The sequence below is a fragment of the Monodon monoceros genome, unplaced genomic scaffold (genome assembly GCF_005190385.1).
Source record: "Monodon monoceros isolate NGI ecotype Baffin Bay Population unplaced genomic scaffold, NGI_Narwhal_1 Super_Scaffold_2, whole genome shotgun sequence".
Classification (NCBI taxonomy): domain Eukaryota; kingdom Metazoa; phylum Chordata; class Mammalia; order Artiodactyla; family Monodontidae; genus Monodon; species Monodon monoceros.
In genome coordinates, this window is record NW_021703776.1 from 93,261,830 (window position 1) to 93,289,192 (window position 27,363).

A 27,363-nucleotide genomic window follows, 5' to 3' on the forward strand; every position below is an offset into this window, starting at 1 on the left:
ATAGAGAAAAAGAAAAAAAATCATTGCTAAAATATAAAGGATAGAAGAAATACTTCAAACCCAGGATAATGAGGCTCAAAAGATTAATTTTAAGGAACAGAAAAATGTTGCGGGAGTGGGAATGTGGGAGGGATGGAGTGGGAGTGTGGGATTAGCAGATGCAAACTATTATATACAGGATGGATAAACAACAAGGTCCTACCGTAGAGCGCAGGGAACTATATTCAAAGCCCTGTGATAGGGGCTTCCCTGGTGGCGCAGTGGTTGAGAATCTGCCTGCCAATGCAGGGGACACGGGTTCGAGCCCTGGTCTGGGAAGATCCCACATGCCGTGGAGCAATTGGGCCCGTGAGCCACAACTACTGAGCCTGCGCTTCTGGAGCCTGTGCTCCACAACAAGAGAGGCCGCGATAGTGAGAGGCCCGTGCACCGCAATGAAGAGTGGTCCCCGCTCGCCGCAACTAGAGAAAGCCCTCGCACAGAAACGAAGACCCAACACAGCCAAAAATAAATAAATAAATAAATAAATAAATAAATTTTAAAAACCCAAAAAACCCTGTGATAAACCATAATGGAAAAGGATATGAAAAAGAATGGATATATATGTATAACTGAATCGCTTTGCTACACAGCAGAAGTTAACACAACACTCTAAATCAACTATACTTGAAGAAAAAAATCTTTTAAAAAAGAAAGAAAAAAAGTTGCAGATACAAGCTTAGAACCATGAGTAATGACAGACATGATAAAAATCAGGAAAAATTCCAAGAGTCTGGAGAGAAGCAAATTTTTGCACAATTTTCAGTAAGGGGAAGGTAGATTTTAGAGATTACAGGTGAGTCAGGAATCCTTAATGTTAATTTCTAAACAAAATTCTAGAATGAATCATTAAACCGACTATTTTTGAACACTTGGAAAATAATGTGTAACTCCTGAGGGCCAGCATAGCACCACTGAGGACGAATAATATCAAAACCCTTTTGAAATGTCATCACTTTTAAAGGATCATTAAATTAGGATAAACAGTAGATCTGGAGTCACAAACTCAAACAGGGGCCATGAGGTAACCTAAGTGAGAGCAGCAGTCCAACGTCAGAGCCCCAGGACAAGGGGTACGGCAGACTGGAGAGAGGGACGCAGCCCTGCTGGCTGCATCACTCAGTTCCAGTCATTTGTCGCCCCTGGAGACGGCTAGCTCTGTGTTGCCAGAGCTTCACATTGACAACAACAAAAAAGGCTGGAACTCTGAGTCTTGCTGTGCCATCACCTAACAGTTTATAAAAAGCTTCAAAGGCCAACAACACACACCTATGGGCCAGATTCAGCCTCAAGGACCACCGCAGTGCTCCCTCTGTACAGAGAATTCAGTATTTACTAACTGTGGATTATTAACTTAAACCCTCATACTTCAGTTACGCCAGCTATAAAAATGAGCCTAATGCCTGTTCTGCCTTCCTGTTCCGTTTTCCTCACAAAGCTACTTGGGAGAGCAGGGGAAACACTACGTGGAACGTGCTCTGTAAATTCTAAAGTTCTGCCCCACTCTGTTGGCATGATTTTGATTTCAAGATAGCAGTTGGTAAAACCAAAACTTACATCTTTGTGAAATCGATGGAGAAATCCACGTTAAATGACAGTGTGACTTGAGTGGATTCTGACTGACTGGTCCATAAGGGAACATCAGTGATTACTGACTCCAAGTTAGTATGAGCTTCCCCGACCACCCCGCTGGACATCGTAGCACGTCCTCACCTAGTATGCCTCTCTCCCTTTCCTGTTTTATTTTTTCATAACACTTAATACCATCCAATATGTTTTTTTCAGCTTACTGTCATTCTGCCTCCATTAGAATATAAGTGTTTGAGGGCAAGGATTTTTGTCTATTTTGTTCATGAAGATTCCCAAGGGCCTAGAGAAGTGTCTGGCATATAATAGGGACTCAATTAACATTTGGTGCATAAATGAACTGACGACTCTACGCTAGGTCTTCAATAACCTGACCCAATGCTCTTCCCTCTGCAGAATTTTACCAGTAATCTAGATGAAGATGCAATAAATAAAACCATGAATGACCTGAGGCAGAAATAACAGATCATTGAAACAAAGGCTAAAATTACCTGAATAAATTGGGATGTTGCGCTGAATGTAAACAGTTCACATTTAACGGGCAAAAATGTGAGGTTCTGCTTTTAATTCCCCAAACTCAACTTCTCAAGTTTAATAAGAGGAAGACCTGGCTTAACAGCCAGGTTCATTGACGATATATTCAAAAGTCATAAATAAAATATGGTCAGATAATGAGACCTAACAGTCCTTCTGAATAAGGGCATTATCCATTAGAATTCGTTCAGAAGAATATGGTTAGACATCTGTAATTAACAACCATTGGATAGAAATACAAATTTTGATCAAATCAAGGCCAAAACCTTGGTGGTATCTTTGACTCCACTTTCACTCTCACACCACACACCCGTCAGGAAACACTGCTGCTTACCTTCAGAATATGATCTTTTAAAACATAAAACAGATAACTCCTTCTATAGGCCCCTGTTACATGCAGAGAAAAACCCAGGTCCTTACAGTGACCTACCAGGCCCAGGAAAATCCCCTCCTCCCCTCTCTGATTTCCTCCCTACTCTTATCCTATTTGCTTTCTCTGTTCCAGGTGTGCTGGCTCCCAGGCTGATTCTCAAACCCCCCAGGCCAGGCTCCAGCAGCAGTAGGACAGCCTTGCCTGCAAGCCCCATCACCTCTACTCAGCCAAAGCCACCAGGAGGATCCCTCACACTGCACCAAGCCTTAGCCAGCCTGCCCCATGCCTTGTTGCAATGAAACGATATCCCTGTCTCCGCCGGAAAACCCGTTCTTCTCCCTAGACACTGCTTCCGTCCTACCTCCCGTTCAGATATCCCACTGATCATTTAAACCCACCCTCATCTCTCCCTCTTAGGAATTCCAAGAGTATCTAAACCAGAGTTTTCTCAGAACCCAGTGACACCCATTCATTTACTTAGCGTATGACTGCTTTTGTGTTACAAGGACAGAGTTGAGTGGTTGCAACACAGATCACATAGACCACAAAGCCAAAAATATTTACTATCTTGACCTTTATAGAAAGAATTTGCCAAAGCATTTTTTGTTACCACCCACTATTTCTCAATCCTGCACAGTTTGTGGTTAAAAATATGGCCTCCCGGGTCAGACAGACCTGTTTTGGAGTGTGTTCCTTCACTTAGGAGCTGTGTGGTCTTGGGAACATTACATGTCCTTTCTGAGGACCTCAGAGTGGTTCTGGGAGTAGTAAATAAAATAAGCAATGCCTGACACAGAGTAACTACTCCATGTATTTCAGCTTTTATTATTAATATGTGTCATACCTGGTACTGTTCCAGACAGGTGAAAGGGCTTCACCAAGTCACAGAACTATTTGTTGGTAGGGTTTGATTCAGCTTTTAAGCCCAAGGACAATTATATATCCTATTAGATACATAACGCTGTTTATGATATGTATATAAAGGATATATATGTGTATAAAGGGTGGTGACTTTAGCAATTCATAAGCCTTCTAAGTTTTTTAAGTGTGAATTTCAATGTTGGCATTCTTACACCTTTCAAGAAGCGCCACCAGGCCATGGTTCTGGGATTTCCCGGAGGCTGTCTGGTGCCAGGGATTTTGTAGCAACCCTAACTAAGAGGGGTTGGGGCTCTGTCTCATCTGAGTCAAGGGAAAGGCTGAGCCACAGGTTCTTGGGGACTAGCCTACCTGAGTGAAAATTCCAGAAAGTTTTTTGGGTTTTCTTTCTTTCTTTTTTTTTTTTAAACAATGATTAAGCACACAGACTCTGGAGCCAGACTTCCAGAGTTCGAATCCCAGCTCTCACAACTTACTAGGTATATTACCCCGAGCAAGCCCCTTAACCTTTGGGTCTCAATTTACCCATCAATAAAACAGGGACAGAACGGTCTGCCCATCTCACGGAATTGTTGTGAGGATCAAATCAGCTCATGTATCTGAAGGGCTTAGAAAAATATCTAGCACATTTGAAAGTCTCAATAGGCAATAACTACATTCCAGTCCCTGCGTTTACAATTCCCTTCTCTGAATTCCACAGATATTTCAGGTTGCCAAAGCCATGAGTTTCTCCAAGGCAGAGAAATGGTCCACAAATTACTAAGAAAAGAAACCCAGTGATTTTCAAGACTACCCTGAGGGCTTGCCTGAGGATGGAGGGCATCTTATGTTCTAGACGCCTCCTCTTGGGATTGGATGTGTCGACCTAGGATTTCAAAGTTCTCAGTAACTGAGTATGGACAGAGTAGACTTTGGTTAGTAGAGCACGTTTGGTACAGCTCCCTCCTCTGATATGTTGGGATCTGCACCACGAAGCCCACGGTGTGGCCGACAGAACCCTCGGGATGTCAGAGATGAGCTCCTCGTGAAGCACCTTTGGACATGGAACACTGGAGTCACCGAGACAAAGGGAAGGTCCCTGCCTCTTACTCCAGTGAACCCTAGGCTGTATGTCCGGCCCCTCAAATCACAGCGCTCAGGATAACCAGGCAAATAGTCTAGGGGTCATGACAAAAGAAAAGCAGGCCTTGATCACTTTAGAGCTTTAGATCTAGACTTTAACAATCAGCAAAAGGCCCTGGAGGTAGCCAGACGTGTGCCTAAGGGTCTGGTCCCTGGTGCCTCAGCTCTCAGTGTAAGCCCTGAGTGCCTCCAGGAGAGCCAGACCCTGGGGCATCTATCTTCATGCCCCTCCCTGAGGGGGCTATGCCCACGTTTATCCCCCCAAATGACAGATGCTCCTTTAGCCCCCCATCCGGGAGAATTCCTCCCCTCCCCTCCTCACCGTGGGTGGTCGTCCCGTCAGCTCCCCCAGTTTCTGGCTCAGCAGTCTACGTGCCTCTTGGAATTTACTGTCCAGGGCTGGAGAAAGGGTCCCCACCAGACCCAAGATCATGTGGCTCTGCAGAAAGTCCCTGTGGAGAGAAAAGAGACCCACAATATACCCCCGGGCTCTGGGGAAAACACCAGAAAAGCTTCCCCTTGGATAGGTCACCTTGATACTCTCGGGGAAGCCCTTCTCTGTATTAATAGAGAATAACTGCTTCACGTGTGAACATGTCAAGAAGGGCTTTTCAAAAAAAAAAAAGGCTTTTCTATCTTTTTTTTTTTACCCTAGTTTAAAAATACTTTATTGCTAAAAAAATTCCAAAACGATTAAAGTATCATCAAAGTTCACTGATCACAGATCACTTTAACAATTAAAATAATACTGAAAAAGGGTGAAATGTTGCGAGAATCACCCAGATATGACCCAGAGACATGAAGTGAGCAAATGCTATTGGAAAAATGGTGCCCACAGACTCGCTTGACACGGGGTTGCCCCAAACCTTTCACTTGTAAAAAACCACAATCTCTACAAAGTAAAATACAGCGGACGCAAAATTAAATGTTATCAACTAGAGTCACCATGTTGTACATTAGATCCTGAGACTTTGTTCACCTTACAACAGAAGGCTGGTACCCTTTCCCCAACCTCTCCCTACTTCCCCACCCTTCAGCCCCTGGCAACCACCGTTCAAAACTTTTGTCTGTTTTAAGAAGGCTTTTCTTGATGTGGGTTGGGCTGGGGTGGAGAATGATAGAAGAAAGAACCAGATGAAGAGGCGGACCTCTCAAGTCACAGCGGGGGTGGGGGTGGGGGAAGGATCTGGGCTAGATGAAGGCTGGACTTAGATTCAACCAAACAGATTGAGCTACTTCCACAACCAAGAAACCTCAGCTCATCTTAAGATGCATCTTCTAAGAGCAACAAAGCTGGGATCCAGGACCTTTCTCTGCCTGGCTGGCAACTCTCTCACCGGGTTTGATTTGTATCCTTACATAGGATACAAATCGCACCTGCGTGATTGGTTGTTTGCTTCTCCCTGAAAGAATTTCTAGACGTTGCTGCCACTGAGTTACCATGAAGATGGGATTTGAGCCCAAGGCCCTGGAAGGAAGCCACTGCCTTCAAGTGGTGGCCACACAGTATCAGGGACAGCAGTGAGCCCAACACAGAGCCTCACCCTCCCTCCTCCCACCTTCCTCGACGCCCTGATCTTTCCCACAAGGGCCCCAGAATCCTCTCACTACAGATGAGAAACAGCCTCTCCCCCAGGTTCTTCCCAGCCTTCACCTCCTCCATCTACTCATCCCACGTACCTTCTCCTCCCACCCACACCCCTCAGCTGCTGACAAGACATAAATGCCCAGCTGTCCCCAGCAACTGGCCTTGGAGCATCTCCCACAGCTCAGAGTTTCTTCACAGGCTGGGTGCTACTCCCAGCAAACCCCATGTCTTGTCAGATACCTGGATCCCTCATTTCGTGTGTGTTTCCCTACCCCATGCCCCCCGAGCCCCTCTTCCTGTTTCCACCATGTCCTCCTGGGCCGTCCATCCCACCCCCTCTCTGCCCCCATATGGCCCCAGATCCCTCCCATCTTTCTGCGAGGCCCTTACTAGCCTGCATTCTCCAGTCTTCTTTGTCCCTGAGACCTCCGGTCCTCGGACCCTCTTTCCATCACCCTCCCACGTGGGGCAAACCTGTGCTTCGACAGCTGCTTTTCAACCAGTTGCGACATGTTTTTCAAATACTCCAGGTCATGGACTGCGACGGGATGAGAGGGGCTCAGGGACACTGGTGCGAATGTCGCTTGCAAGCAGGACAACCAATCGATGGCAGGGGCCATTTCCTTAAAGGAGGGATACGGAGGCTTGGGGGGACAGGAAAGGAGGAGAGGGGGCATCCCCTCCCTCAGGTAGGAAAGGGAGTGTGGGTGGGGGTGTTGAGGGAAAGGATGGAGCCAGGAAAGTTAGGGATGGAATGGAATTAAGGAAATAAGGAGGAAGAAGACAAGAAGGTCAAGAAAGTTTGGGAGCGAGACCCTCAGGCCCATCTTCATCCAGTCCCTGGTTCAAGGTACCTGCAGTTGGTCAATCGTGACCATCTGGAAGAGCTTTCCCTGTGCCTGCTGCTGCTCCGGGGGCCTCAGAAACTGGTACAGCTGTGAGTTAATGGAGATGGAAAAGGAGGCGTGTTCTCCCACCTTGTTTGGGTCTCCTCCCAGCAAGGTTCCCAGGCGATTCAGGTAAGTCAGGTATTCCCGCAGGATCTGGGGGAGACGCAACCTCAGTCACAGCCACCGTCAGCCTCTGCCTTTCTCTAGCACAAGAGGTCAGGACCTTGGTCCCCAGTGCCATCTTACCTGGGCATAGTTCATCTCCTGCTTTTGCTTGAGGGGAACGTCAAACTCTGGCTGGTCTATCTGGACACAAGAGAGACTGAGAGAAGTGGGGAATGTGGAGGAAGGAGAGGACAGGTGTGGGGAGATGGGGATTTACCAGGAAGATGGCCCCAGGAGATGGACTAAAGGGGGCACAGAGGAGGAGCCAGAGAGCAAGGAAAGCCAGGTACTGGGGGCGAGGGACATGGGGGAAGAGTACAGATGTGCAAATGTGCAAAGAAGGTACTTCAACTAGTTTGGGGGTGCTCAGCAAGAGAGAAGCATAATAACCCATGTCCTGTAGGGAATCATTGTCTGTGCCAGGGCCAGGTCTAGGGTAAAGGGAGTGAGATACCCATCTCAAGTGCAAAAGTTGAGAGGTACTGAAAACTCAGTAATCAAGATCGATAATATCTTAACTGAAATTTAAAAAATCTAAATTAACGCTAAAAATCCCCACAGAATAAAATAGCAAAACTTTGCTCATCATGTATTTTCCCCAAAAATCCACAATGTATTTTTGATCATTTTTTTTGAATTGTAGATGTTTCCCCAAAAGTCCACAATAGAGTTTTGATCCATTGTTTTTTCAAAAAAAAAAAATCCACGATGAACAAAAATTTGATATTTTGTTCATCATGGATTTTTGCGTTGATTTTGACATTTAAAAAAATATTTATTGAAATACTATTTATCTTGATTAGTGAGTTTGGGTACCCTCTTAAATTCTGCGCCCCAGGCAAGTAGCCCACTACCCTCACGTGCTTCACCCTACTTCTGACATCGATGTGTCCTTGTTTCTATCCCGAAGATCTTTGCTCCCACGTTTTTTGTTTTACTTCTCCGACTTCAATATCCTACTCCCCCCTGGAGCTATATACTTTTCTGCTATCTTGAATAAAGCTTTCACTTGACTCCTTTGTCACATTTTCTGTCCAAACTTTAAAGAACTAAAAGTCATCTATGCCTTTGCTTCAACTTCCTTACCTTCCTCCTAACTCCATAAAATCGGAGTCCATCTCCATGACCATTTTGATGCTATGTCTAGAAGGTTTCCAATGGTGTCTTTTCATTCCTTATTTTCTAAGCTCAGAAGTCTCTGGAATCAAAGATAACCCCTCCCTCCTGAGCTGGTCTCTCCCCTGTGCTTTGTGGCTCAGCTGAGCTGGTCTGACCCCCACCTCCTGACCGTTCTTACTCTTCTCCAGCACCACCTCATTGGGGTGCTCCCTCTGTAGTTCACTCTCTCTACCTGTATTTCCCCTTAGAGACCATTCAGTCTCAAGGTGATGGGAACCACCCTCCTCCCATTCACACCAAACCAACACTGTGGAGTCATTGTCTAGTTTCTCCATTTCTCTTATTGATATTCGGTCAGTCACCAGTCGAATCACCATGGACCATCCATCACCACTAGGATGAGGATGTAGGTAGCTGCCTACATCCTCATGCCTGGCCTCACTTTCCATTTCTGCCACAATCATCTTAGTTCAGAATCAACGTGGCTCATCTAGCTGCCTGAGCACCTCTAGGCTGACCTCGAAAACCACTGACTGTACTTGGGCTCTATGTACAACCATCATATTTGAAAGGCCTTTGTAGCTCATTGTTTTCTATTATGTCAAAAGTTATCACCTCAGTCCAGTGTCGTAGGCCGGGAATAATCAGTCTCGACTTCACGTCTTCAGCGTTACTTTTACCTTCCTCTGCACCCCACCCCTACCCGCGAATCCTCTGTTCAACAGACCAGCCTCCTTGCTGACCCCACAGAGGTGTCACACCATTCCAGGCTCTTCCCTTAGCTCAGGACTGCCCCGCAGCCCTTATAAGGCCCTTTAGCTTCACCGTCAGCTGTACGAATCAACCAGGCTTCAGGACTCAGCCCACACTCTCCCTCCTTTGAGCTTCTCCTTAACCATTTCAGGTCTTAACCAATTTCCAAAGGCCACACCAGTTAAACTCCTCAGCACACCCTTTAGAAATGGATTTGAGAATGCCTCATGTGCATTATCAGGTCTTGTATATTCATCCTCATATAATTTCGTGGCATTTTTCAGAGTAGGGGCCAAATATATAGGGTCACATGGCCTACCACAATACCGATGCGTCCAAGGCTTTAATTTTTTTTTTACCTGCTCAGCAAACACCTGGTGTGGGCCTCTAGATGCCTGGCCCTGTGCTAGGTCCCGAGGACCTGAGCTGAATAAACCGTGGGCCTGTTCTCAAGAGGCTCAGTCTTCAACACAGCACTAAATGCTGAGATGACAGGAAATGGGAGAACAGAGGGGTTCACCTACATCTCAGCCGGGGTTTCAGTGAAGATTTCCTGGAAGGGATAGTAATCAAGGCCAAAAGTTGAAAACTATGTATGGGTTTTCCAGGCTGAGTGTGCGAACTGAGGTGTAGCGTTGCAGGCAAAGGAAGCCATGTATGCAAAGAACCGAATATCCTTGGAGCTGTAAGCGAGGGAGCATGGCTTGGGGTGTAAGGAGGAGATAAGGCTGGAGGAGTTTGTAAGGGTCATACTTGCAAGGCTTTGCTAAGGGTTAAGAACCAGATCCTGATGACCTAGTGAGCCATTTAAGGCATTTAAACAGAGACAACAGCATAATTAGCTCTTGGTTTAGAAAGGTCCCTCTGGGGAAAATGAAAGCTAAATCATAGGAGGGCAATACTGGAGACAGGGGAACTAGTTGAGAGACCCTGGGGGTGATTCCAAGAAGCTACAAGGAAGACCAAGACTACTTCTGTCTTCCCAGAACTGCCCTGCTGCTCCTTTCCCTAATCTCACCTAAAGTCCCTGGTTCTCACATCAATAATTTCCCTAAAGATAAGTCTCTTCCCTGGATTGCACATTTTTCCTCTCCGAGGAAATGTGAGCCAGGCCCAGGTTTTACTACATTTTCTGCCAGTGCCTCCCTCACCTGGATGACCGGCGTGTACGGAGGGGTGGGAAGAGGTCGCAAATAGGCTCTGAAGAATGGGAAGTGACCATGTTGACTCATTAGAAGGCTCAGAGTTCGGTTAAAGTCTAAGGGAGTCCAATCACCGGAGACTGGCCAGCCTCCAAGCTGGGAAGGAGAGAGAGAGGGCTCAGCACAGGGACAGTCTCCGAGACCAACCCCACCACCGCCATTGCTACTTCCTGACCTCTACTCTGAGTCCCTTAACCCCTTTAGGGCTCCACCTCTATCCCTCTTTCCCTACCCTCACCCAAGGTCCTAATACATCCACAGGCCATTGCCATTTCCATCTCCCTCCCAAATCCCTAGGAAAGAGACCCATCCTCTAGGGGGAAAACACGGCAGCCTCGAGCATATGTTGGTCTTGCGTGTTATGCATCCAGAAAGGTTGATGCCCCGGGTCTCACCTCCTCAATAACTTGTCTGAGGGGACCAGCCCCTGCACCCTCAATGGCACCTGTGTCCATGCACGAGCTGTAGAACTGGAAGGCTTTCTCCTCCCCCGAGTCCAGGCGCCAGGAACCTGGGGCTTCTAGAAAGGAAGTGTGGGAGAATTAAAGGAGTGGGGCACCAGCCGGGAAGGTGGGAGACAGAAAGGTTATAGGAAAGGGAAGACTTCCAGGGATAAGGAGGGAAGGGGAGAAAGAGAGGGATGAGGAAAACTGGGAAGATGGGATGAGCTGGATCAACTTGATGGAAGAAAAAGAGCTGGGAACGGGAGCACGGACAAGACAACGAGGAGGATAAAGGAGAGGTGAGGGAATTCCCTGGCGGGCCAGTGGTTAGGATTCCACACTCTCACTGCCGAGGGCCCGGGTTCCATCCCTGGTCGGGGAACTGAGATCCCACATCCCACAAGCTGAGCAGCGCGGCCAAAAAAAAAGGAAGAAAGGTGAGAAAGGAAATAAAGACGAAAAGACGGGGGAGGAAAAAAGAAATGGAATAAGTAGAGTATGGAAAAAGGAGAAAGTAGAAATGAGAGGCAGGAGGGAGATGAATGAAGGAATTAGAAATATTGGGGAAATCAGAGGACTTCTGAGGGATCAGAGAGAGGAAAGTGCATGAGGAAATGTTTAGCAAAGAGAAAACATAGGGGCAGGCTCCCCTCGTCTGGACTCTCCCCTCTTTGATCCCAGGAAACAAACAAACAAACACAGGACAATAACCCAAACACAAACCCACTTGAATCCTCCACCTTCTAATATCTAACACCTCTCCCTCAGTCCCCCTGGCATCCTTTCATTCTATTATGGGCAGCAGAATTTGTCCGAAGTGTATTTTTTCTTTTCATCTCCATACCTTAAGTGAAAGCGTACCCCTCTACCATGCAGGGAATACCCACCTCCACTTTTTTCCCATCAAAAGAAGGAGGGCAAAGGGATACATTTATTTCTTCCAGATTCCAATTGATACCGTCAACAGGTTCTCTGGGTTCCCATATGCAGGAAATGCATTCCTTTTGTTACATGCTTACTCCCAAATCCTCGCCACCATCCACCAACTTCCTGGGACCAACTTCCTACTTCCTATGTGGCCTTGGTTCCTCCCTCACAGTTTTCCTCTCAGTTCTTTTCAACACAGCCACCATCTACAGGAATCTTCTTACCTCCAGCCTTTTTAACTTGGTCCTCCTCTCCCTCCAGCATCTCTTTTGTGCCCATCTATATTCATTCCCTTACACACAACCCAATAAAGACCCCTCCGTCACTTCTCACCCACTACGCCACTTCTTTCCTCCCACCATCATCTCCAATCAGTCATCTCCATCATCCCAGTTCAGCTTCTTCCAGTTCAACTTGCACACCATGGTCCAAGGTTTCAGGGAGAACAGGAGATAATGGTGAAAAGAGGGGGGTCTGGGAAGTGATGGGAGGGAGAGGATAACACTGACAAGGGCGCATTAGGAGACAAGAAGGGTCTGAGGGCTGGACAATGAGAGTGATGGAGAGAAAGATTAAAGTGCAACAGGTGTTGAGGAGATGCCAGTGCGGGAAGACACCTGGCATAGGGTAGAAATTGAAAATTTAAGGGAGATAACACAGAAGATGGAACTTGGTGAAAGGGAGAACTTGGAGAGAATGGAGCAATCGTGGATAAATGGGAAAGGAGAGAGGATAGGGATTAGGTAAAGAAAAGATGAAGGGAGGGACAAGAAGAGATGGAAGAGAGGTGGTACCTGCGGTGAAATGTACGGTGATGGAGAAGCAAACCTAACAGTTCCCTGAGAGCCAATGGAGGATGGTGCAAGCCAGGTGTTCCACAGGCACACAGGCTTGGAACAGTTGTGATCATTCTAGGCTCAGTGGCACCCATGGCAAGAGAATCTTCCACCCTGATTTCCTTACCCAGTATTCTCTGAAGTCGGCGCTTGTTCTCCTTTGCAAGAGCCTGAAAAGAACTAGTGGTCCTGTTGGTGTTTCCACAGGCAAAGCTAAAGAAATCAGTGCAGGGGGCCACACTGGTGTTTCCAGAGGCCAGGTAAAGACTCAGGAGGTCCCGACACACAGGCGTCTCACAGTGGGCTGTGGGGAAAAGCTCAGAGCTGGGAAAGAGAAAGTGATGAGGGCTCCCCCAAGGGGCTAAGCAAAGGAATGTCTGGGGAGGGAAAGGGACAGAGACCCTGGTGAGGAGGAAATGGTCTGACTGGCGGCCAGGAGCGTGATTCAGGGGGGAAGAGGTCGGGAACCCGGGGCCCCGGAGGGTCGGGATGAGTGTCAGTTAATGGACACAGAGCCTCAGGGTGATGGATGGATGGATGGGGTCCAAGAATGAGGGAGGGCTGAGTGGGTCGTGGGAGACCTAGGATCTCGCTTACCAGGACCACAGCCCTGGAAAACGTAGCCCCAAAGCAGCAGAGAACCACCAAGGATTAGACTGAAAAGCAGGACTGTCATTAGCGCTCGCCTGGCCATCGCCCACTGTCTGCTGTGTACAGCGGGCAGCCCCTCTTCTGGAGATCTCTGCGCAGAGAGCCAGGAGGTGAAAACCACAAGATGGAGAGAGGATATTGGGAGAGGGGTGGGGAAAGGGAGGGGAGAGGAGAAAGAAGGGACAGTTAGTGCTAGGGCCCCTTTGTATGGAGATAACACCCCTCATTATCCCAAACCCAGCCCTCTTTGGACCCCTGGGAGCTGGCAGGGTTGTCATAAATCTGCCCCGCACAGGTCACAGAGGTCACTTACCTCCCGTCTCCTGCGGGTCCCCGCTCCGCTCGCTGGCTCAGACCCCATGGCTCTCCCCAACTCGTCTCCACCCTCCTGAACTGAATGAGGAGGAGGGAGGACAGAGAAGCTGGTTCAGGAAGGGGGGACATTAAAGAGAGTTATATCAGGCCATTTGGACACCTCCCCCTGCCCACCTACTCCCCCATGCACACACGCGCACGCACACACACACACACACACACACACACACACACACACACACACACACTTGTGTGTCTGCATGCCAGGGCAGTGCTCCCAGAAGTGCTTCAGAAGGAACCTCTCCCCTAAAGGTATCCCTAACCTCCCTCCCTCCCTCGCCCGTCACCTCCCTCTCCTTCACCGGTCCTGTCCTCCAAGCCTCACATCCCTCCTCTCCAGGGGCAGGCAGGGCACTCACACACACCATCCAGCCGCACCTCCCACCCTAGGCATCTGACTCCAAAAGGGAATGGCTTTCTCCAGGGGACTTGCCGTCTGTCTGGCCTTTTCTCTGGCTCCCAGAATCCTTCCTGGTCCTGCTCTAGGTGCTGAGTCTGAGGACGGGGATTCAGGAAACGGCCTCCCTCCTACCCCACCCCAGTTCCTTTTCCCTGGAGAAAGGGCGCTTCTGCCACCTGGCGCCCCTGTGCCCACTCACAAGCTATTGGCCTCTGGGTGGAGCCTGTTTATCAGTCAGGAGACACCCCAGCCTCTCCTCCTCCTTTATCTCAGCCTCTCAGAGGAGACGGAGGGAGGGAGACTTCACTCCCCAGGCAGTCTTGCCCTGGGTGGCTCCTCTGGCCCTGCTCTGTGCCTCTGCTCACAGAGCTGCTTTATTTCTGAAATATTCTTTCTTCTCTCCTTTCTTCTATGATTGAAACCTCTTGAGTCCTTCAATTCTCAGGTCAAATGCCACCTTCCCTGGGAGGTCTCCCTGCTCCACGCCCATTCCCCCTGCTCCCAAGCATGCCTGATGTCTTCCCTGGTGTGTCAGAGCCCTGCTGGTTGCAGGCAGAGCAGTCCACGAAAAAGCCCAACAAACCAGGAGATCTGCTAATGACTAGCCCTGTGACAATGAACAAGCCACTTAAACTCTCAGGCAGGTAAGTTTTGTGGTTTGGAAAATGAGGATGGAATTTGCCTTTGAATATCTCACAGGGTCTCATACCTTCTACAAAGAATAAAGTGTGGACAAAGAACGTTGCCTGTCATCTTAGTAAACAAAGGATGTTACAGCCATAAAGCCATTAGCTACTGTAGCCGCCCCAATGGTGCATGCTGAGAGGACTCAGGATGGGGAAAACCAGGATCCTGGTCCTAGATAGTAAAGTGCATATGAAAGGAATAATTTCTATAAGTCCAGGCTCTTGCATCTTCCGTACACAGAAAGGCACTAAACTCATTAACTTGAGATGTCTGGTTTTTCTTTAATTAGCAGTAAAACTCCTATATATCCTGGCTCCTCCCTTACCTCTTTGGAACAGCCCCTGAGAGCTGAGAGGCTGTAACCCGGGCTTAAGTCCTCACTAAGTCCATTAAGTAAAACATAATTCTCAACTTGTAGGTTGTGCATTTTTTTTTCAGTCGACAGAGGCATGACTGACCCTCTAGTTCTATTACTCAGGTGGCTTGTATCTTCATCTCCCTGTTGACTGCAAACTCTCTGGTAGCAGGGACAATGTCCCTTTTTCCTTCACACCCACCTAAGATGTTTCATAAACACTTGTAGGAATGAACTGCATTCCCAGCCAGAGATTCTCTTTCCCACATCATACTGAGTCCTCACCTGGGGTCTTAGCACATCTCCGAAAGAAAGTATTTCACCTCTGTCCCTTGTTTCCCCATCTCAGGCGAAATGGAACTTACTAGGATAGTCACACTAACGATACCTTGACAGTATTTCCCCATCAGCCCTGTGCTATGGTGCACTTGCTGGGATGGGGTAAGGACGGCTCTGCGGCTGGAGAAGAGGAATAAAGTTCCTGTGCTGATGGGCGGCATATAGTAAAGCATCGTGAGAGTCGGTGAAGAAACGGCACAACTTCACACGTTAGAATAAAAAGGGACTGAGGGATTTGAGGAAGAGTGTGACATAATGAAAATAATATCTGCAAAAGGCTGGTGTGGTCCTGGGGATCTGGATTGATTAGATAGAAGACAAGAGAAACGGTGCTGCTTCGGTGGTACAGGAGTGATGAAGTGCTGCTTGGCCCAGGGTGAGGGCAGAGGGAGGGGAATATATGGAAAGAAAACACTTATAGAGGAAAATAAAATCATGGAAACCGATTGAAGGGGGGTGGTGTATAACAGTGTCTATCCGCCACAAATGAGCTTCCGAGTTTATTTCTGGATGTCCAGGAGAATAGTGACGCCAGTTGGTTAAGGGCTGAGAGCAAAATGATGATTCAGGATTTTAGAGGTTTCCGGTCTGTTTGGATACAAATCCATCGTACCTTCTCTATTCCCTTCTCCAAAAGTCCAGCCCTCTACCCATGGACTTCTAGCTTCCTTCACAGCCACTCCCCTTCCCCACTCCTTTTCCACCAACCAAGTCCTCTGGGCTGAAGTTTCTCTAGGAAAATGATAACAGGGCCAATTCAGATTGGATAAGAGCAGGTTGAGGCACAAGTGCGCTGTGGGACATCAGCCCTGTAAACAGCCCCCCTGGCCTGGGCTTAGGCTCTGAGCCAACCGTGGAGATACAGCCGCCAGGCCACCCCTCCCTACCCTGCTGCCACCTAAAGGCAGAGTAACCTCTGTTCCGGTTGCTGCCTCTGGAGTAGGAGGCCCCTTATCTCCCCCGTCCTGGTCTGCAGCGTCATCTCCACCACCGCAGCCATTCCCAGTCCCACCAAGCACCTCCACGCAGCCCCGAGGCAGCCTCAGCTCACAATCAACCCCAGGCTCAGGGAGCAGACACACACTTATCTTCGCAGACACTGCCTCCTGGTTGCTCTCGCTGTCCTGTCCAGTCCATTCTAATCCCAGGACCTTCTGTCTGATACCATAATGATGTCCAAATAACAAGAGCAATATTTACAACAACATTTTTACTGACTACTTCCTATGGTGCAGGGACTACAATAAATGCTTTGTTTACCTATATTTTTCCATTCAGTCTTCACGGTAATTCTATGAAGGAGATAAGATCTATTTTCCCCAGTTTACAGAGGAGAAAACTGAGCTACATGGAAGTGCAGTAAACCTACCCAAAGTTATAAAGCCAGTATCGATCAGAGCTGGGAATGGAACCACAGCCTTACCAATTGGACCTCTTGGTCATTAAGATTCAGTTTCTGGAAGTCTCTTCCTAGTTAGTCTTCCTTTGTCTAAACTCTTTAAACTATCTTTCATGGCTTGACCTTGTTCTGTGACTGCCTTGGGGGCTGTTATTCTCCAAACACTCAAACATCTAATTTCCCCTTTTGAAGATGTGGCCTTTGTTGTCTGTCCACAATCAGCTACCATCTACAGCTGGTTAAGGTATCAAAATCAAGAATGGGCCGTTTATCTACATATGGTGGTACTCTCAGGTGTATACATCTAAGATCACTTGACTTCGGTGGCAACAACTAAGAAGCTACCTCCTAAGGGCAATAAACATGGTTCTGAATGAGCCAGAGGAGGCCTTGGTGTCACAGGCAATGCTGGGGATTGACAAGATGAGGAAGAAAGAGATTCCTGGGTCAGTCTGGGGGCATTCTAACTGCTCTTTCAAAAGAAGCCATATTGAGAGGTGGGGATCACGCTTGAGAAAGAATAATTTATGACTTTTGAAACAGTTTCAGCTGCAAGTGATGGAAAGCTCTCAATATTTTAATTTGCATATATACTTTTTCTTTTATAGATATAAGACTAAAATACACAATCCCTGTTCAATTAAATTAGTAAATCAACCAAAAATATATTTAACAGCAATAGTTCGGTTGGTATTGAATATGGCAAAAACTTGAAAGTAATGCCCCAAAGACTGAAGTTTCAAATGTGTACATCAACACGTCTCAAAAGGAGGATACTTGTTCTTTACTTTTCTTAGTATTCTTTTTCCAAGCCACCACTCTCTTCTTCCCAATCCAACAGGTGTCCAGGGCAATACTCTGGAAGCAAGAGACTCTAATGGACACAGGTATCAATTCAATGTATGTGTCCTCAAAAAGAATTTGCATAAGCTCTTGCTAAGTCTACTGTCTTCGTCAAATAATGCCATAATAACGCCTTGTAACGCATCACTCAAAACTCAGTGGTTGCAAAAACGAGCATTTATTCTCATGATCAAAGATCTGTGTGTTGCCAGCTGTTCCACTGATGTAAGCTGTGTTCGTTTGTGCTTTGGGCTGCATCTGGGTGGGCGTGGATCTAGGCATTAGGTTCCTGCAGGTCTGTCGCATGTGTGTTTCTTCCAGGGCCCAGGCTGAAGGGGCAGAAGCTAAGCAAGTCATGTTTTCCCATAAAGAATCACCAGAGGGCAAGACTGAAGCCAAACCATGCAAGTAATTAAGACTCAGTTTTTAACCATGTTTACCAGTGTTCCATCGGTCAAAGTTAATCACATGGCCGAAGCCAACATCAATGGACCAGGAAAAGAATACTTTCCTCATAGGAGGGGAAGAGTAGTGATTATTTGCTAAATAATGAATCCAAACCATCGCACCTACTTCACTGAAAACCTTACATACTCTCCAGCTAGTGTGAGGGGTTTGGTTCACCTGTGTGGTAGCAGAAATATTAGCACCCTAGGTGAGACCAGCAAAAATCTACACAGAAAAGAAATGGCAGGAACCCAAATGGTTCAGCCTTCTATGTGAGGAAACCCCACAGATCTTTACGTCACACAAATGGTGGCCTTTGTTTCATCTGCCCTCAGGCACTGCAGGGCATCTCAGGACATGTGGCAATGTGGCATCTGTAAGGTCGGATCTTAACAAAACGGCACCGCGAAACAAAGGAAAGCTTCAAGTGAGCTTTATTAGGGAGCGGTCCCGGGCGAGGTTCACTGGTCCGAGAGAAAGGGGCCAGAGAAGTCGCGTCCAGTACTGGATGAGGGGAATTTTTATTGGGGTAAAAGCAGAAGGCGGCTTGCAAGGGGAGGGGGTGGTTTGCTATACAGGGTAATTCCTTATTTGGTGAGGATACAGCAGGGCCAGGCGTTGGTTGGTCTGTTGTGGGGCGTAAGCCCATTTTCCCTTCCCGTCAGCCCCATTGTTTTCTGGACAGGAAGTTAGAGTCTCTTCCCAGAACAGGTGAGGTCGTTACGTCCCAATGCCTCTCCTACCTCATACTGGTCGATGTTTTCTCTTACGCCCCGGGCCTAATTTCACCCGGGCCAGCGGACCTTACAGCATCCCCTCATCTATGAACCTTTACACCAGCCTGTCCACTCATGCAAATGTCATAACGCCACCCTACTTTTGCAGAAAAAAATTTTTCCAAAACTCTTACCAATTTAATATTGAACTTGACCACTTAACTTCTTCCTGGTTCTCCTGCTGACTCTCGGCTCTGTCCCCTCTTTTAGGCCTAGCACACATCCTTCACAGTTGACGCCTGAGCTTCTTTACGCAGATTTAAGTTTGTACACACTGTGAGGATTTTGGCTTACACTCATGCCTTGGAACTTCAATTCCCTGCAGAATCAGGAAAGGTCCTATAATCCAGCTCCACCCCTCAGAGTTTATTCTCAATCTCCGACACTGGCTGGATAATACCCCAGGTGGACCATAAATGGGGATTACAGGTGGTGGAAGTCCTTTGGAAACCATGAATAGAAAAACTCCAAAATCAAGGCTAAGTCATTGGTAAGATGTGTTGAGTTCAAGAACTAGAGATAGAATGAAGCCGCCAGGGGTTGGCAAGGAAACTAGGCTCCAGAAAAGAGTATCCGTAGGTAAGCCCTGACAGGTGGTTTTTGGTTTTTTTTCTTTTTTTGTAATGCAGGTGCCTGACTTAAGCTTAGATCGCCTAGGTGTCCATTTCAAAGAGACGTCCACTTCAAAGCCAAATATCACCAGCCATAGATAAAGGGCCAGGCTGCCTCCCCCACTGAGGCTGCTTTGTATTAGAGATCCTGGTTGATTTCAGTAACCCACCATTTGGGCTACTTGTTTTTTTCCTCTTCCCGTGCTTTAAATTCCTGCTCTTATGTTTTAAATTCACCAACAAAGAGCGAGCCACAAAACCCTAGGTCCTCACCCTCAACCCCAATAAAAGCAGAACCCCAGGGCCTTGCGTTCTCTCTCTCTAGCCTCGACCTTGCTGTGTAGCCCTGGGTGTGCTGTGCAATTTCCAGGTCTTGTAAGTAATAAAACGTTATGTTTTTCAGAGCTTCCTGATGGTTATTGCTAAAGGCCATCTTTAGCAATAAAGATGCTAAACATTATTACATCATAATAAGAACCACAAGAGCTGGTCCAACCACAACATTACTTATTGATAGGCTGGGACAACACAAAAGAATATCTAACTTCAGAGCCTGGGGAAATCTGCATAGATAGCAATCAGCTAGCTGTGTGTGTTCTCTTTGGTGTCCAAAGAATCACCTTTGCCTGGCCTGATGCCCGGATTCAGTTTTGTTTTCTTTTGTTTTTCTTCCAGTTTTATTGAGATATAACTGACATACAACACTATACAAGTTTAGGGTGTACGGCGTAATGATTTGACTGAAATACATCATGAAACGATTATCACAGTAAGTTTAGTATCTTATTTCTTTAATTTTGTATCTCATATAGATACAAAATTAAAGAAATACGGAAACAAAATTTTTCCTTGTGATGAGAACTGTCAGGATTGATTCTCCCAACAACTTTCAAATATTGCATTTTATGTAATATACAACAGTGTTAATCATATTTATCGTGTTGTACATCACATCCCTAGTTATCTTATAACTGGAAGTTTTTACCTTTTGACTGCCTTCCTCCAATTTTCCCTCCCCCACGCCCCCACCCCCGCCTCTGGTAACCACAAACCCAATCTCTTTTTTTCTTTCTTAACATCTTTATTGGAGTATAATTGCTTTACAATGGTGTGTTAGTTTCTGCTTTATAACAAAGTGAATCAGCTATACATATACATATATTCTCATATCTCTTCCCTCTTGCGTCTCCCTCCCACCCTCCCTATCCCACCCCTCTAGGTGGTCACAAAGCACCGAGCTGATCTCCCTGTGCTATGCGACTGCCTCCTACTAGCTACCTATTTTACATTTGGTAGTGAATATATGTCTATGCCACTGTCTCACTTTGTCCCAGCTTACCCTTCCCCCTCCCCATGTCCTCAAGTCCATTGTCTAGTAGGTCTGCGTCTTTATTCCCGTCTTGCCCCTAGGTTCTTCATGACCTTTTATTTTTTAGATTCCATATATATGTGTTAGCATTTCCTCTGACTTACTTCACACTGTATGACAGACTCTAGGTCTATCCACCTCACTGCAAACAACTCAATTTCGTTTCTTTTTATGGCTGAGTAATATTCCATTGTATATATGTGCCACATCTTCCTTATCCATTCATCTCTCGATAGACAATTAGCTTGCTTCCATGTCCTGGCTGTTGTAAGTAGAGCTGCAATGAACATTGTGGTACATGACTCTATTTGAATTATGGTTTTCTCAGGGTATATGCCCAGTAGTGGGATTGCTGGGTCATATGGTAGTTCTATTTTTAGTTTTTTAAGGAACCTCCATACTGTTCTCCATAGTGGCTGTATCAATTTACATTCCCACCAACAGTGTACGAGGGTTCCCTTTTCTCCACACCCTCTCCAGCATTTACTGTTTGTAGATTTTTTGATGACGGCCATTCTGACCGCTGTGAGATGATATCGCGTAGTTTTCATTTGCATTTCTCTAATGATTAGTGATGTTGAGCATTCTTTCATGTGCTTGTTGGCAATCTGTATCTCTTCTTTGGAGAAATGTCTATTTAGGTCTTCTGCCCATTTTTGGATTGGGTTGTTTGTTTTTTTGATATTGAGCTGCCTGAGCTGCTTGTACATTTTGAAGATTAATCCTTTGTCAGTTGCTTCATTTGCAAATATTTTCTTCCATTCTGAGGGTTGTCTTTTCGTCTTGTTTATGGTTTCCTTTGCTGTGCAAAAGCTTTTAAGTTTCATTAGGTCCCATTTGTTTTTGTTTTTTTTTTTATTTCCATTTCTCTAGGAGCTGGGTCAAAAAGGATCTTGCTGTGATTTATGTCATACAGTATTTTGCCTATGTTTTCCTCTAAGAGTTTGATAGTGTCTGGCCTTATATTTAGGTCTCTAATCCATTTTGAGTTTATTTTTGTGTATGGTGTTAGGGAGTGTTCTAATTTCTTTCTTTTACATGTAGCTGTCCAGTATTCCCAGCACCACTTATTGAAGAGGCTGTGTTTTCTCCACTGTATATTCTTGCCTCCTTTATCAAAGATAAGGTGACCATATGTGCATGGGTTTATCTCTGGGCTTTCTATCCTGTTCCATTGATCTATATTTCTGGTTTTGTGCCAGTACCATACTGTCTTGATTACTGTAGCTTTGTAGTATAGTCTGAAGTCCAGGAGCCTGATTCCTCCAGCTCTGTTTTTCTTTCTCAAGATTGCTTTGGCTATTAGGGGTCTTTTGTGTTTTCATACAAATTGTGAAATTTTTTGTTCTAGTTCTGTGAAAAATGCCAGTGGTAGTTTGATAGGGATTGCATTAAATCTGTAGATTGCTTTGGGTAGTAGAGTCATTTTCACAATATTGATTCTTCCAATCCAAGAACATGGTATATCTCTCCATCTATTTGTATCATCTTTAATTTCTTTTATCAGTGTCTTATAATTTTCTGCATACAGGTCTTTTGTCTCCTTAGGTAGGTTTATTCCTAGGTATTTTATTCTTTTTGTTGCAGTGGTAAATGGGAGTGTTTTCTTAATTTCACTTTCAGATTTTTCATTATTAGTGTATAGGAATGCAAGAGATTTCTGTGCATTAATTTTGTATCCTGCTACTTTACCAAATTCATTGATTAGCTCTAGTAGTTTTCTGGTAGCATCTTTAGGATTCTCTATGTATAGTATCATGTCATCTGCAAACAGTGACAGCTTTACTTCTGCTTTTCCGATTTGGATTCCTTTTATTTCTTTTTCTTCTCTGATTGCTGTGGCTAAAACTTTCAAAACTATGTTGAATAATAGTGGTGAGAGTGGGCAACCTTGTCTTCTTCCTGATCTTAGTGGAAATGGTTTCAGTTGTTCACGATTGAGGATGATGTTGGCTGTGGGTTTGTCATATATGGCCTTTATTATGTTGAGGTAAGTTCCCTCTATGCCTACTTTCTGGAGGGTTTTTTATCATAAATGGGTGCTGAATTTTGTCAAAAGCTTTCTCTGCATCTATTGAGATGATCATATGGTTTTTCTCCTACAATTTGTTAATATGGTGCATCACACTGATTGATTTGCATATACTGAAGAAACCTTGCATTCCTGGGATAAACTCCACTTGATCATGGTGTATGATTCTTTTAATTTCCTGTCGGATTTTGTTTGCTAGTATTATGTTGAGGATTTTTGCATCTATGTTCATCACAGATATTGGTCTGTAGTTTTGTTTTTTTGTGACATCTTTGTCTGGTTTTGGTATGAGGGAGATGGTGGCCTTGTAGAATGAGTTTGGGAGTGTTCCTCCCTCTGCTATATTCTGGAAGAGTTTGAGAAGGATAGGTGTTATCTCTTCTCTAAATGTTTGATAGAATTCGCCTGTGAAGCCAGCTGGTCCTGGGATTTTGTTTGTTGGAAGATTTTTAATCACAGTTTCAAGTTCAGTGCTTGTGATTGGTCTGTTCATATTTTCTATTTCTTCCTGGTTTAGTCTTGGAAGGTTGTGCTTTCCTAAGAATTTGTCCATTTCTTCCAGGTTGTCCATTTTATTGGCACAGAGTTGCTTGTAGTAATCTCTCATGATTCTTTGTATTTCTGCAGTGTCATTTGTTACTTCTCCTTTTTTCATTTCTAATTCTATTGATTTGAGTTTTCTCCCTTTTTTTCTTGATGACTCTGGCTAATGGTTTATCAATTTTGTTTATCATCTCAAAGAACAAGCTTTTAGTTTTATTGATCTTTGCTATCGTTTCCTTCATTTCATTTTCATTTACTTCTGATCTGATCTTTATGATTTCTTTCCTTCTGCTAACTTTGGGGTTTTTTTGTTCTTCCTTCTCTAATTGTTTTAGCTGTAAGGTTAGCTGGTTTATTTGAGATGTTTCTTACTTCTTAAGGTAGGATTGTATTGCTCTAAACTTCCTGCTTAGAACTGCTTTTGCCGCACCCCATAGGTTTTCGGTTGTCGTGTTTTCATTGTCATTTGTTTCTATGTATTTTTTAATTTCTTCTTGGATTTCTTCAGTGATCTCATGGTTATTAAGTAATGTATTGTTTAGCTTCCATGTGTTTGTAGTTTTTACAGATTTTTTTCCTGTAATTGATATCTAGTGTCATAGCGTTGTGGCCAGAAAAGATACTTGATATGATTTCAATTTTCTCAAATATACCAAGGCTTGATTTGTTACCCAAGATATGTTCCATGAGCACTTGAGAAGAAAGTGTATTCTGTTGTTTGTGGATGGAATGTCCTATAAACATCAATTAAGTCCATCTTGTTTAATGTATCATTTAAAGCTTGTGTTTCCTTATTTATTTTCATTTTGGATAATCTATCCATTTGTGAAAGTGGGGTGTTAAAGTCCCCCACTATTACCATGTTCCTGTTACTCTCCCGTTTTATGGTTGTTAGCATTTGCCTTTTATACTGAGGTGCTCCTATGTTGGGTGCATAATTATCTACAATTGTTATACATTCTTCTTGTATTGATCCCTTGATCATTATGTAGTGTCCTTCTTTGTCTCTTGTAATAGTTTTTATTTTAAAGTCTTTTTTGTCTGATATGAGAATTGCTACTCCATCTTTCTTTTGGTTTCCATTTGCATGCAATTTCTTTTTCCTTCCCCTCACTTTCAGTCTGTATGTGTCCCTAAGTCTGAAGTAGGTCTCTTGTAGACAGCATATATATGGGTCTTGTTTTTGTATCCATTCAGCCAGTCTATGTCTTTTGGTTGGAGCATTTAATCCATTTACATTTAAGATTAAGACCGAAGCCCGAGCCTCAGCTCCCAGCCCTGCCTGCCCCGGCGGGTGAGCAGACAAGCCTCTCAGGCTGGTGAGTGCCGGTCGGCACCGATTCTCTGTGCGGGAATGTCTCCGCTTTGCCGTCCGCACCCCTGTTGCTGTGCTCTCCTCTGTGGTTCCAAAGCTTCCCCCTCTACCACCCCCCATCTCTGCCCGCGAAGGGGCTTCTAGTGTGTGGAAACCTTTCCTCCTTCACAGCTCCCTCCCAGTGGTGCAGGTCCTGTCTCTATTCTTTTGTCTCTGTTTATTCTTTTTTCTTTTGCCCTACCCAGGTACGTGGGGAGTTTCTTGCCCTTTGGGAGGTCTGAGGTCTTCTGCCGGCGTTCAGGAGGTGTTCTGTAGGAGCTGTTCCACATGTAGATGTATTTCTGATGTATCTGTGGGGAGGAAGGTGATCTCTGCGTCTTACTCTTCTGCCATCTTGAAGCTCCTCCTGCAATCTCTTTTTAAATGACTTTGTTTTTGAAGTATAACTGACCTACAACACTATGTTAGTTCCTGTTCTACAACATAGTGATTCAATATTTCTATACATTTCAAAATGATCACCACGATAAGTCTAGTTCCCATCTGTCACTGTGCAAACACATTACATAGTTATTGACTATATCCCCACACTGTACATTTCATATGCATGACTCATTTATTTTGCAACTGGAAGTTTGTACGTTTTAATCTCCCTCACCTATCTTTTTCCTCCTCCCATCCCCCTCCCCTCAGGCAACCACCTGTTTATTCTCTGTATCTATAACTCTGTTTCAGTTTCATAATGTTTGTTCATTTGTTTTGTTTTTTAGATCCCACATATAGGTGACATCATACAGTATTTGTCTTTCTCTGTCGAATTTATTTCACCCAGCATAATACGCTGTAGGTCCATCCATATTGTCACAAATGGCAAGATTTCATTCTTTTTTTATGGCTGAGCAATACCCAATTGTGTACATATATACCACATCTTTTTTCCTGATGCCCTGATTCTTAAGTTAGAGCATCTGCTACCCATATCATTCATTAGCTGTTGATTAATTGTATTGTCACCCAACAGGGGAAGTTTACTCTGCATTGGAATTGAGAATCACAGTCATATCTCCACCTGGGATGCTATTCCATTTACTCTTTCTTTTCCTTTTTTTCCCCCTAAAATTCAATTCATTCGCTTACTTCTATTTAAACACATGCACATACGCACACATAGAGCATCATCTCGGAAATATCGTTTCCTGGATTGTAATTTTCTGTATCCTTTATTTTCAAAGGTCTACCTTTTCCTGGAACTATTAAGACAGAGTGTTTTGGTCTTCTCTCCCTTTTTCCTTCCCAGCAGCAGGGCAATCAGTGGGGTTGACATCTCAATGGGCCACATCTTTCCTGTGGTCCAACCTCCTCCACCCACCTTTTTCAGTCTTGGTTCTACCATTCTTCATCTGATAGCCTCAGTAAATATATTCAGTATATTTTCCAATAGAAATGATGTGATCTAGCATAAAGCAGACATTTTAGCTCTAGACAGGCTGGAGTTAATTTGAATCTGGGTTCTACCAAATACAGTCATGTGATGTTGGGGAAAATCTCTTAATGAACCCGTACTGCTAATTTCTATAAAACAAAATCATCATACCTTCTATGACAGATTAGCATAAGGACTTAGTAAAGGAAGCCGTGTTTTGTACACTGCCTTGCAAATTGTAGGCCAAGAACAAATGATAGCTATCATCACTTGCATGTGTTTGTTTATATTGTTTCAGAGTTTCCAAAAGCAATACAATAGTATCAGTTCATCTGTGCAGTAAAGAATAAATGATTCTGAACCTGGTTTTTCTACTTTTAGTTTGTCTCAGATCTCGATGGAATATCAGACAAGGCTAAGAATTTGCTGAGAGGTTGAGTACACTGGAGAATGTCTTCTTTAAAAAGAGTTTGGGGAGAGCGTGGGTTTTCCTTTCCCTCACACCTCACCATGAATCATGTTTACCACTCACTTTGAGCCTAATAAGGAGGTTCAAGAGAATGATTTGGAGAACTTGAGATACCAGGAAGTAGCAAATGACTTATGCCTGAAAATTATAAAGACAAGAGAGTGTGGCTGGGTACCTGCACAGCAAAGCACGCTGCCGTAGACACAAGATGCACCGCTACAGATGCGCGCATTCAGTACTCGGTGCTCTGTGGATCCCGTGGAAAGGAGCTGGCCAGGAGCTGACGTGAAATGTACATGCTGCAGGGCTTCCTACCGGAAGAGAGGCCACCCAGAAGGAAGAGGCTGGACACGTGCCTATGGAAGAAAAAATGAAGGCAAATTTATGAAGGGCAAGCCAGGAGAAGCGTAATTCCATTTGGAGGTCTTGAGGCAGATGTTTCTAGTGAGAATAACTCTGAAGAGCCCACAAAAGAATCCATAAGAGAGACAACTTTGGATATCAGCCTCATCTAGAGGGCTCCGAATCAGATTAAAAGTGAATCCTTTTCCATCTCTTACTTCTCCTCCGTTCCCAAGCATCAACCTGGAAGGAACCAAAACTGCAGTTGCAAGTTAGAAAGGAGATCGGTGGAGAAGGAGAGATGCTGACCATGACCTGCATTTCCTATTGCAGCCGTCAAGCCTGAGACAAGTGCAAATTGGGGAAGGGGAAAAATTTTGAAAGCAACAAAAATTCAGAGTTTTGGTGGTAGATCAGACCGCCCTCGTTATTACCTAGAAATGATTGGAGATTCTGTTACTACCTAAAGTAACTGGAAAGCTACTGGACTTCCCCAAGATTTCACCCAGAGGTGAAAGATTTCACCCAGT

The 27,363-nt window shown here is 45.1% G+C and overlaps 1 protein-coding gene across 1 annotated transcript in view; it reads right to left on the reverse strand.

Annotated features, from left to right (window-relative positions):
* The window catches only part of KEL (Kell metallo-endopeptidase (Kell blood group)), a 38,006-nt gene extending 11,202 nt beyond the window's left edge, over positions 1-26,804 (reverse strand). Inside the window, 11 exon segments of the mRNA XM_029233890.1 lie at positions 4,857-4,986; positions 6,597-6,745; positions 6,977-7,165; positions 7,259-7,318; positions 10,201-10,347; positions 10,647-10,771; positions 12,585-12,761; positions 13,055-13,199; positions 13,422-13,501; positions 26,667-26,732; positions 26,735-26,804. Of these exon segments, the coding sequence (XP_029089723.1) occupies positions 4,857-4,986; positions 6,597-6,745; positions 6,977-7,165; positions 7,259-7,318; positions 10,201-10,347; positions 10,647-10,771; positions 12,585-12,761; positions 13,055-13,199; positions 13,422-13,501; positions 26,667-26,732; positions 26,735-26,789 (1,323 nt within the window). The 5' untranslated portion in view covers positions 26,790-26,804.
* Positions 26,805-27,363: the final 559 nt, after the last annotated feature.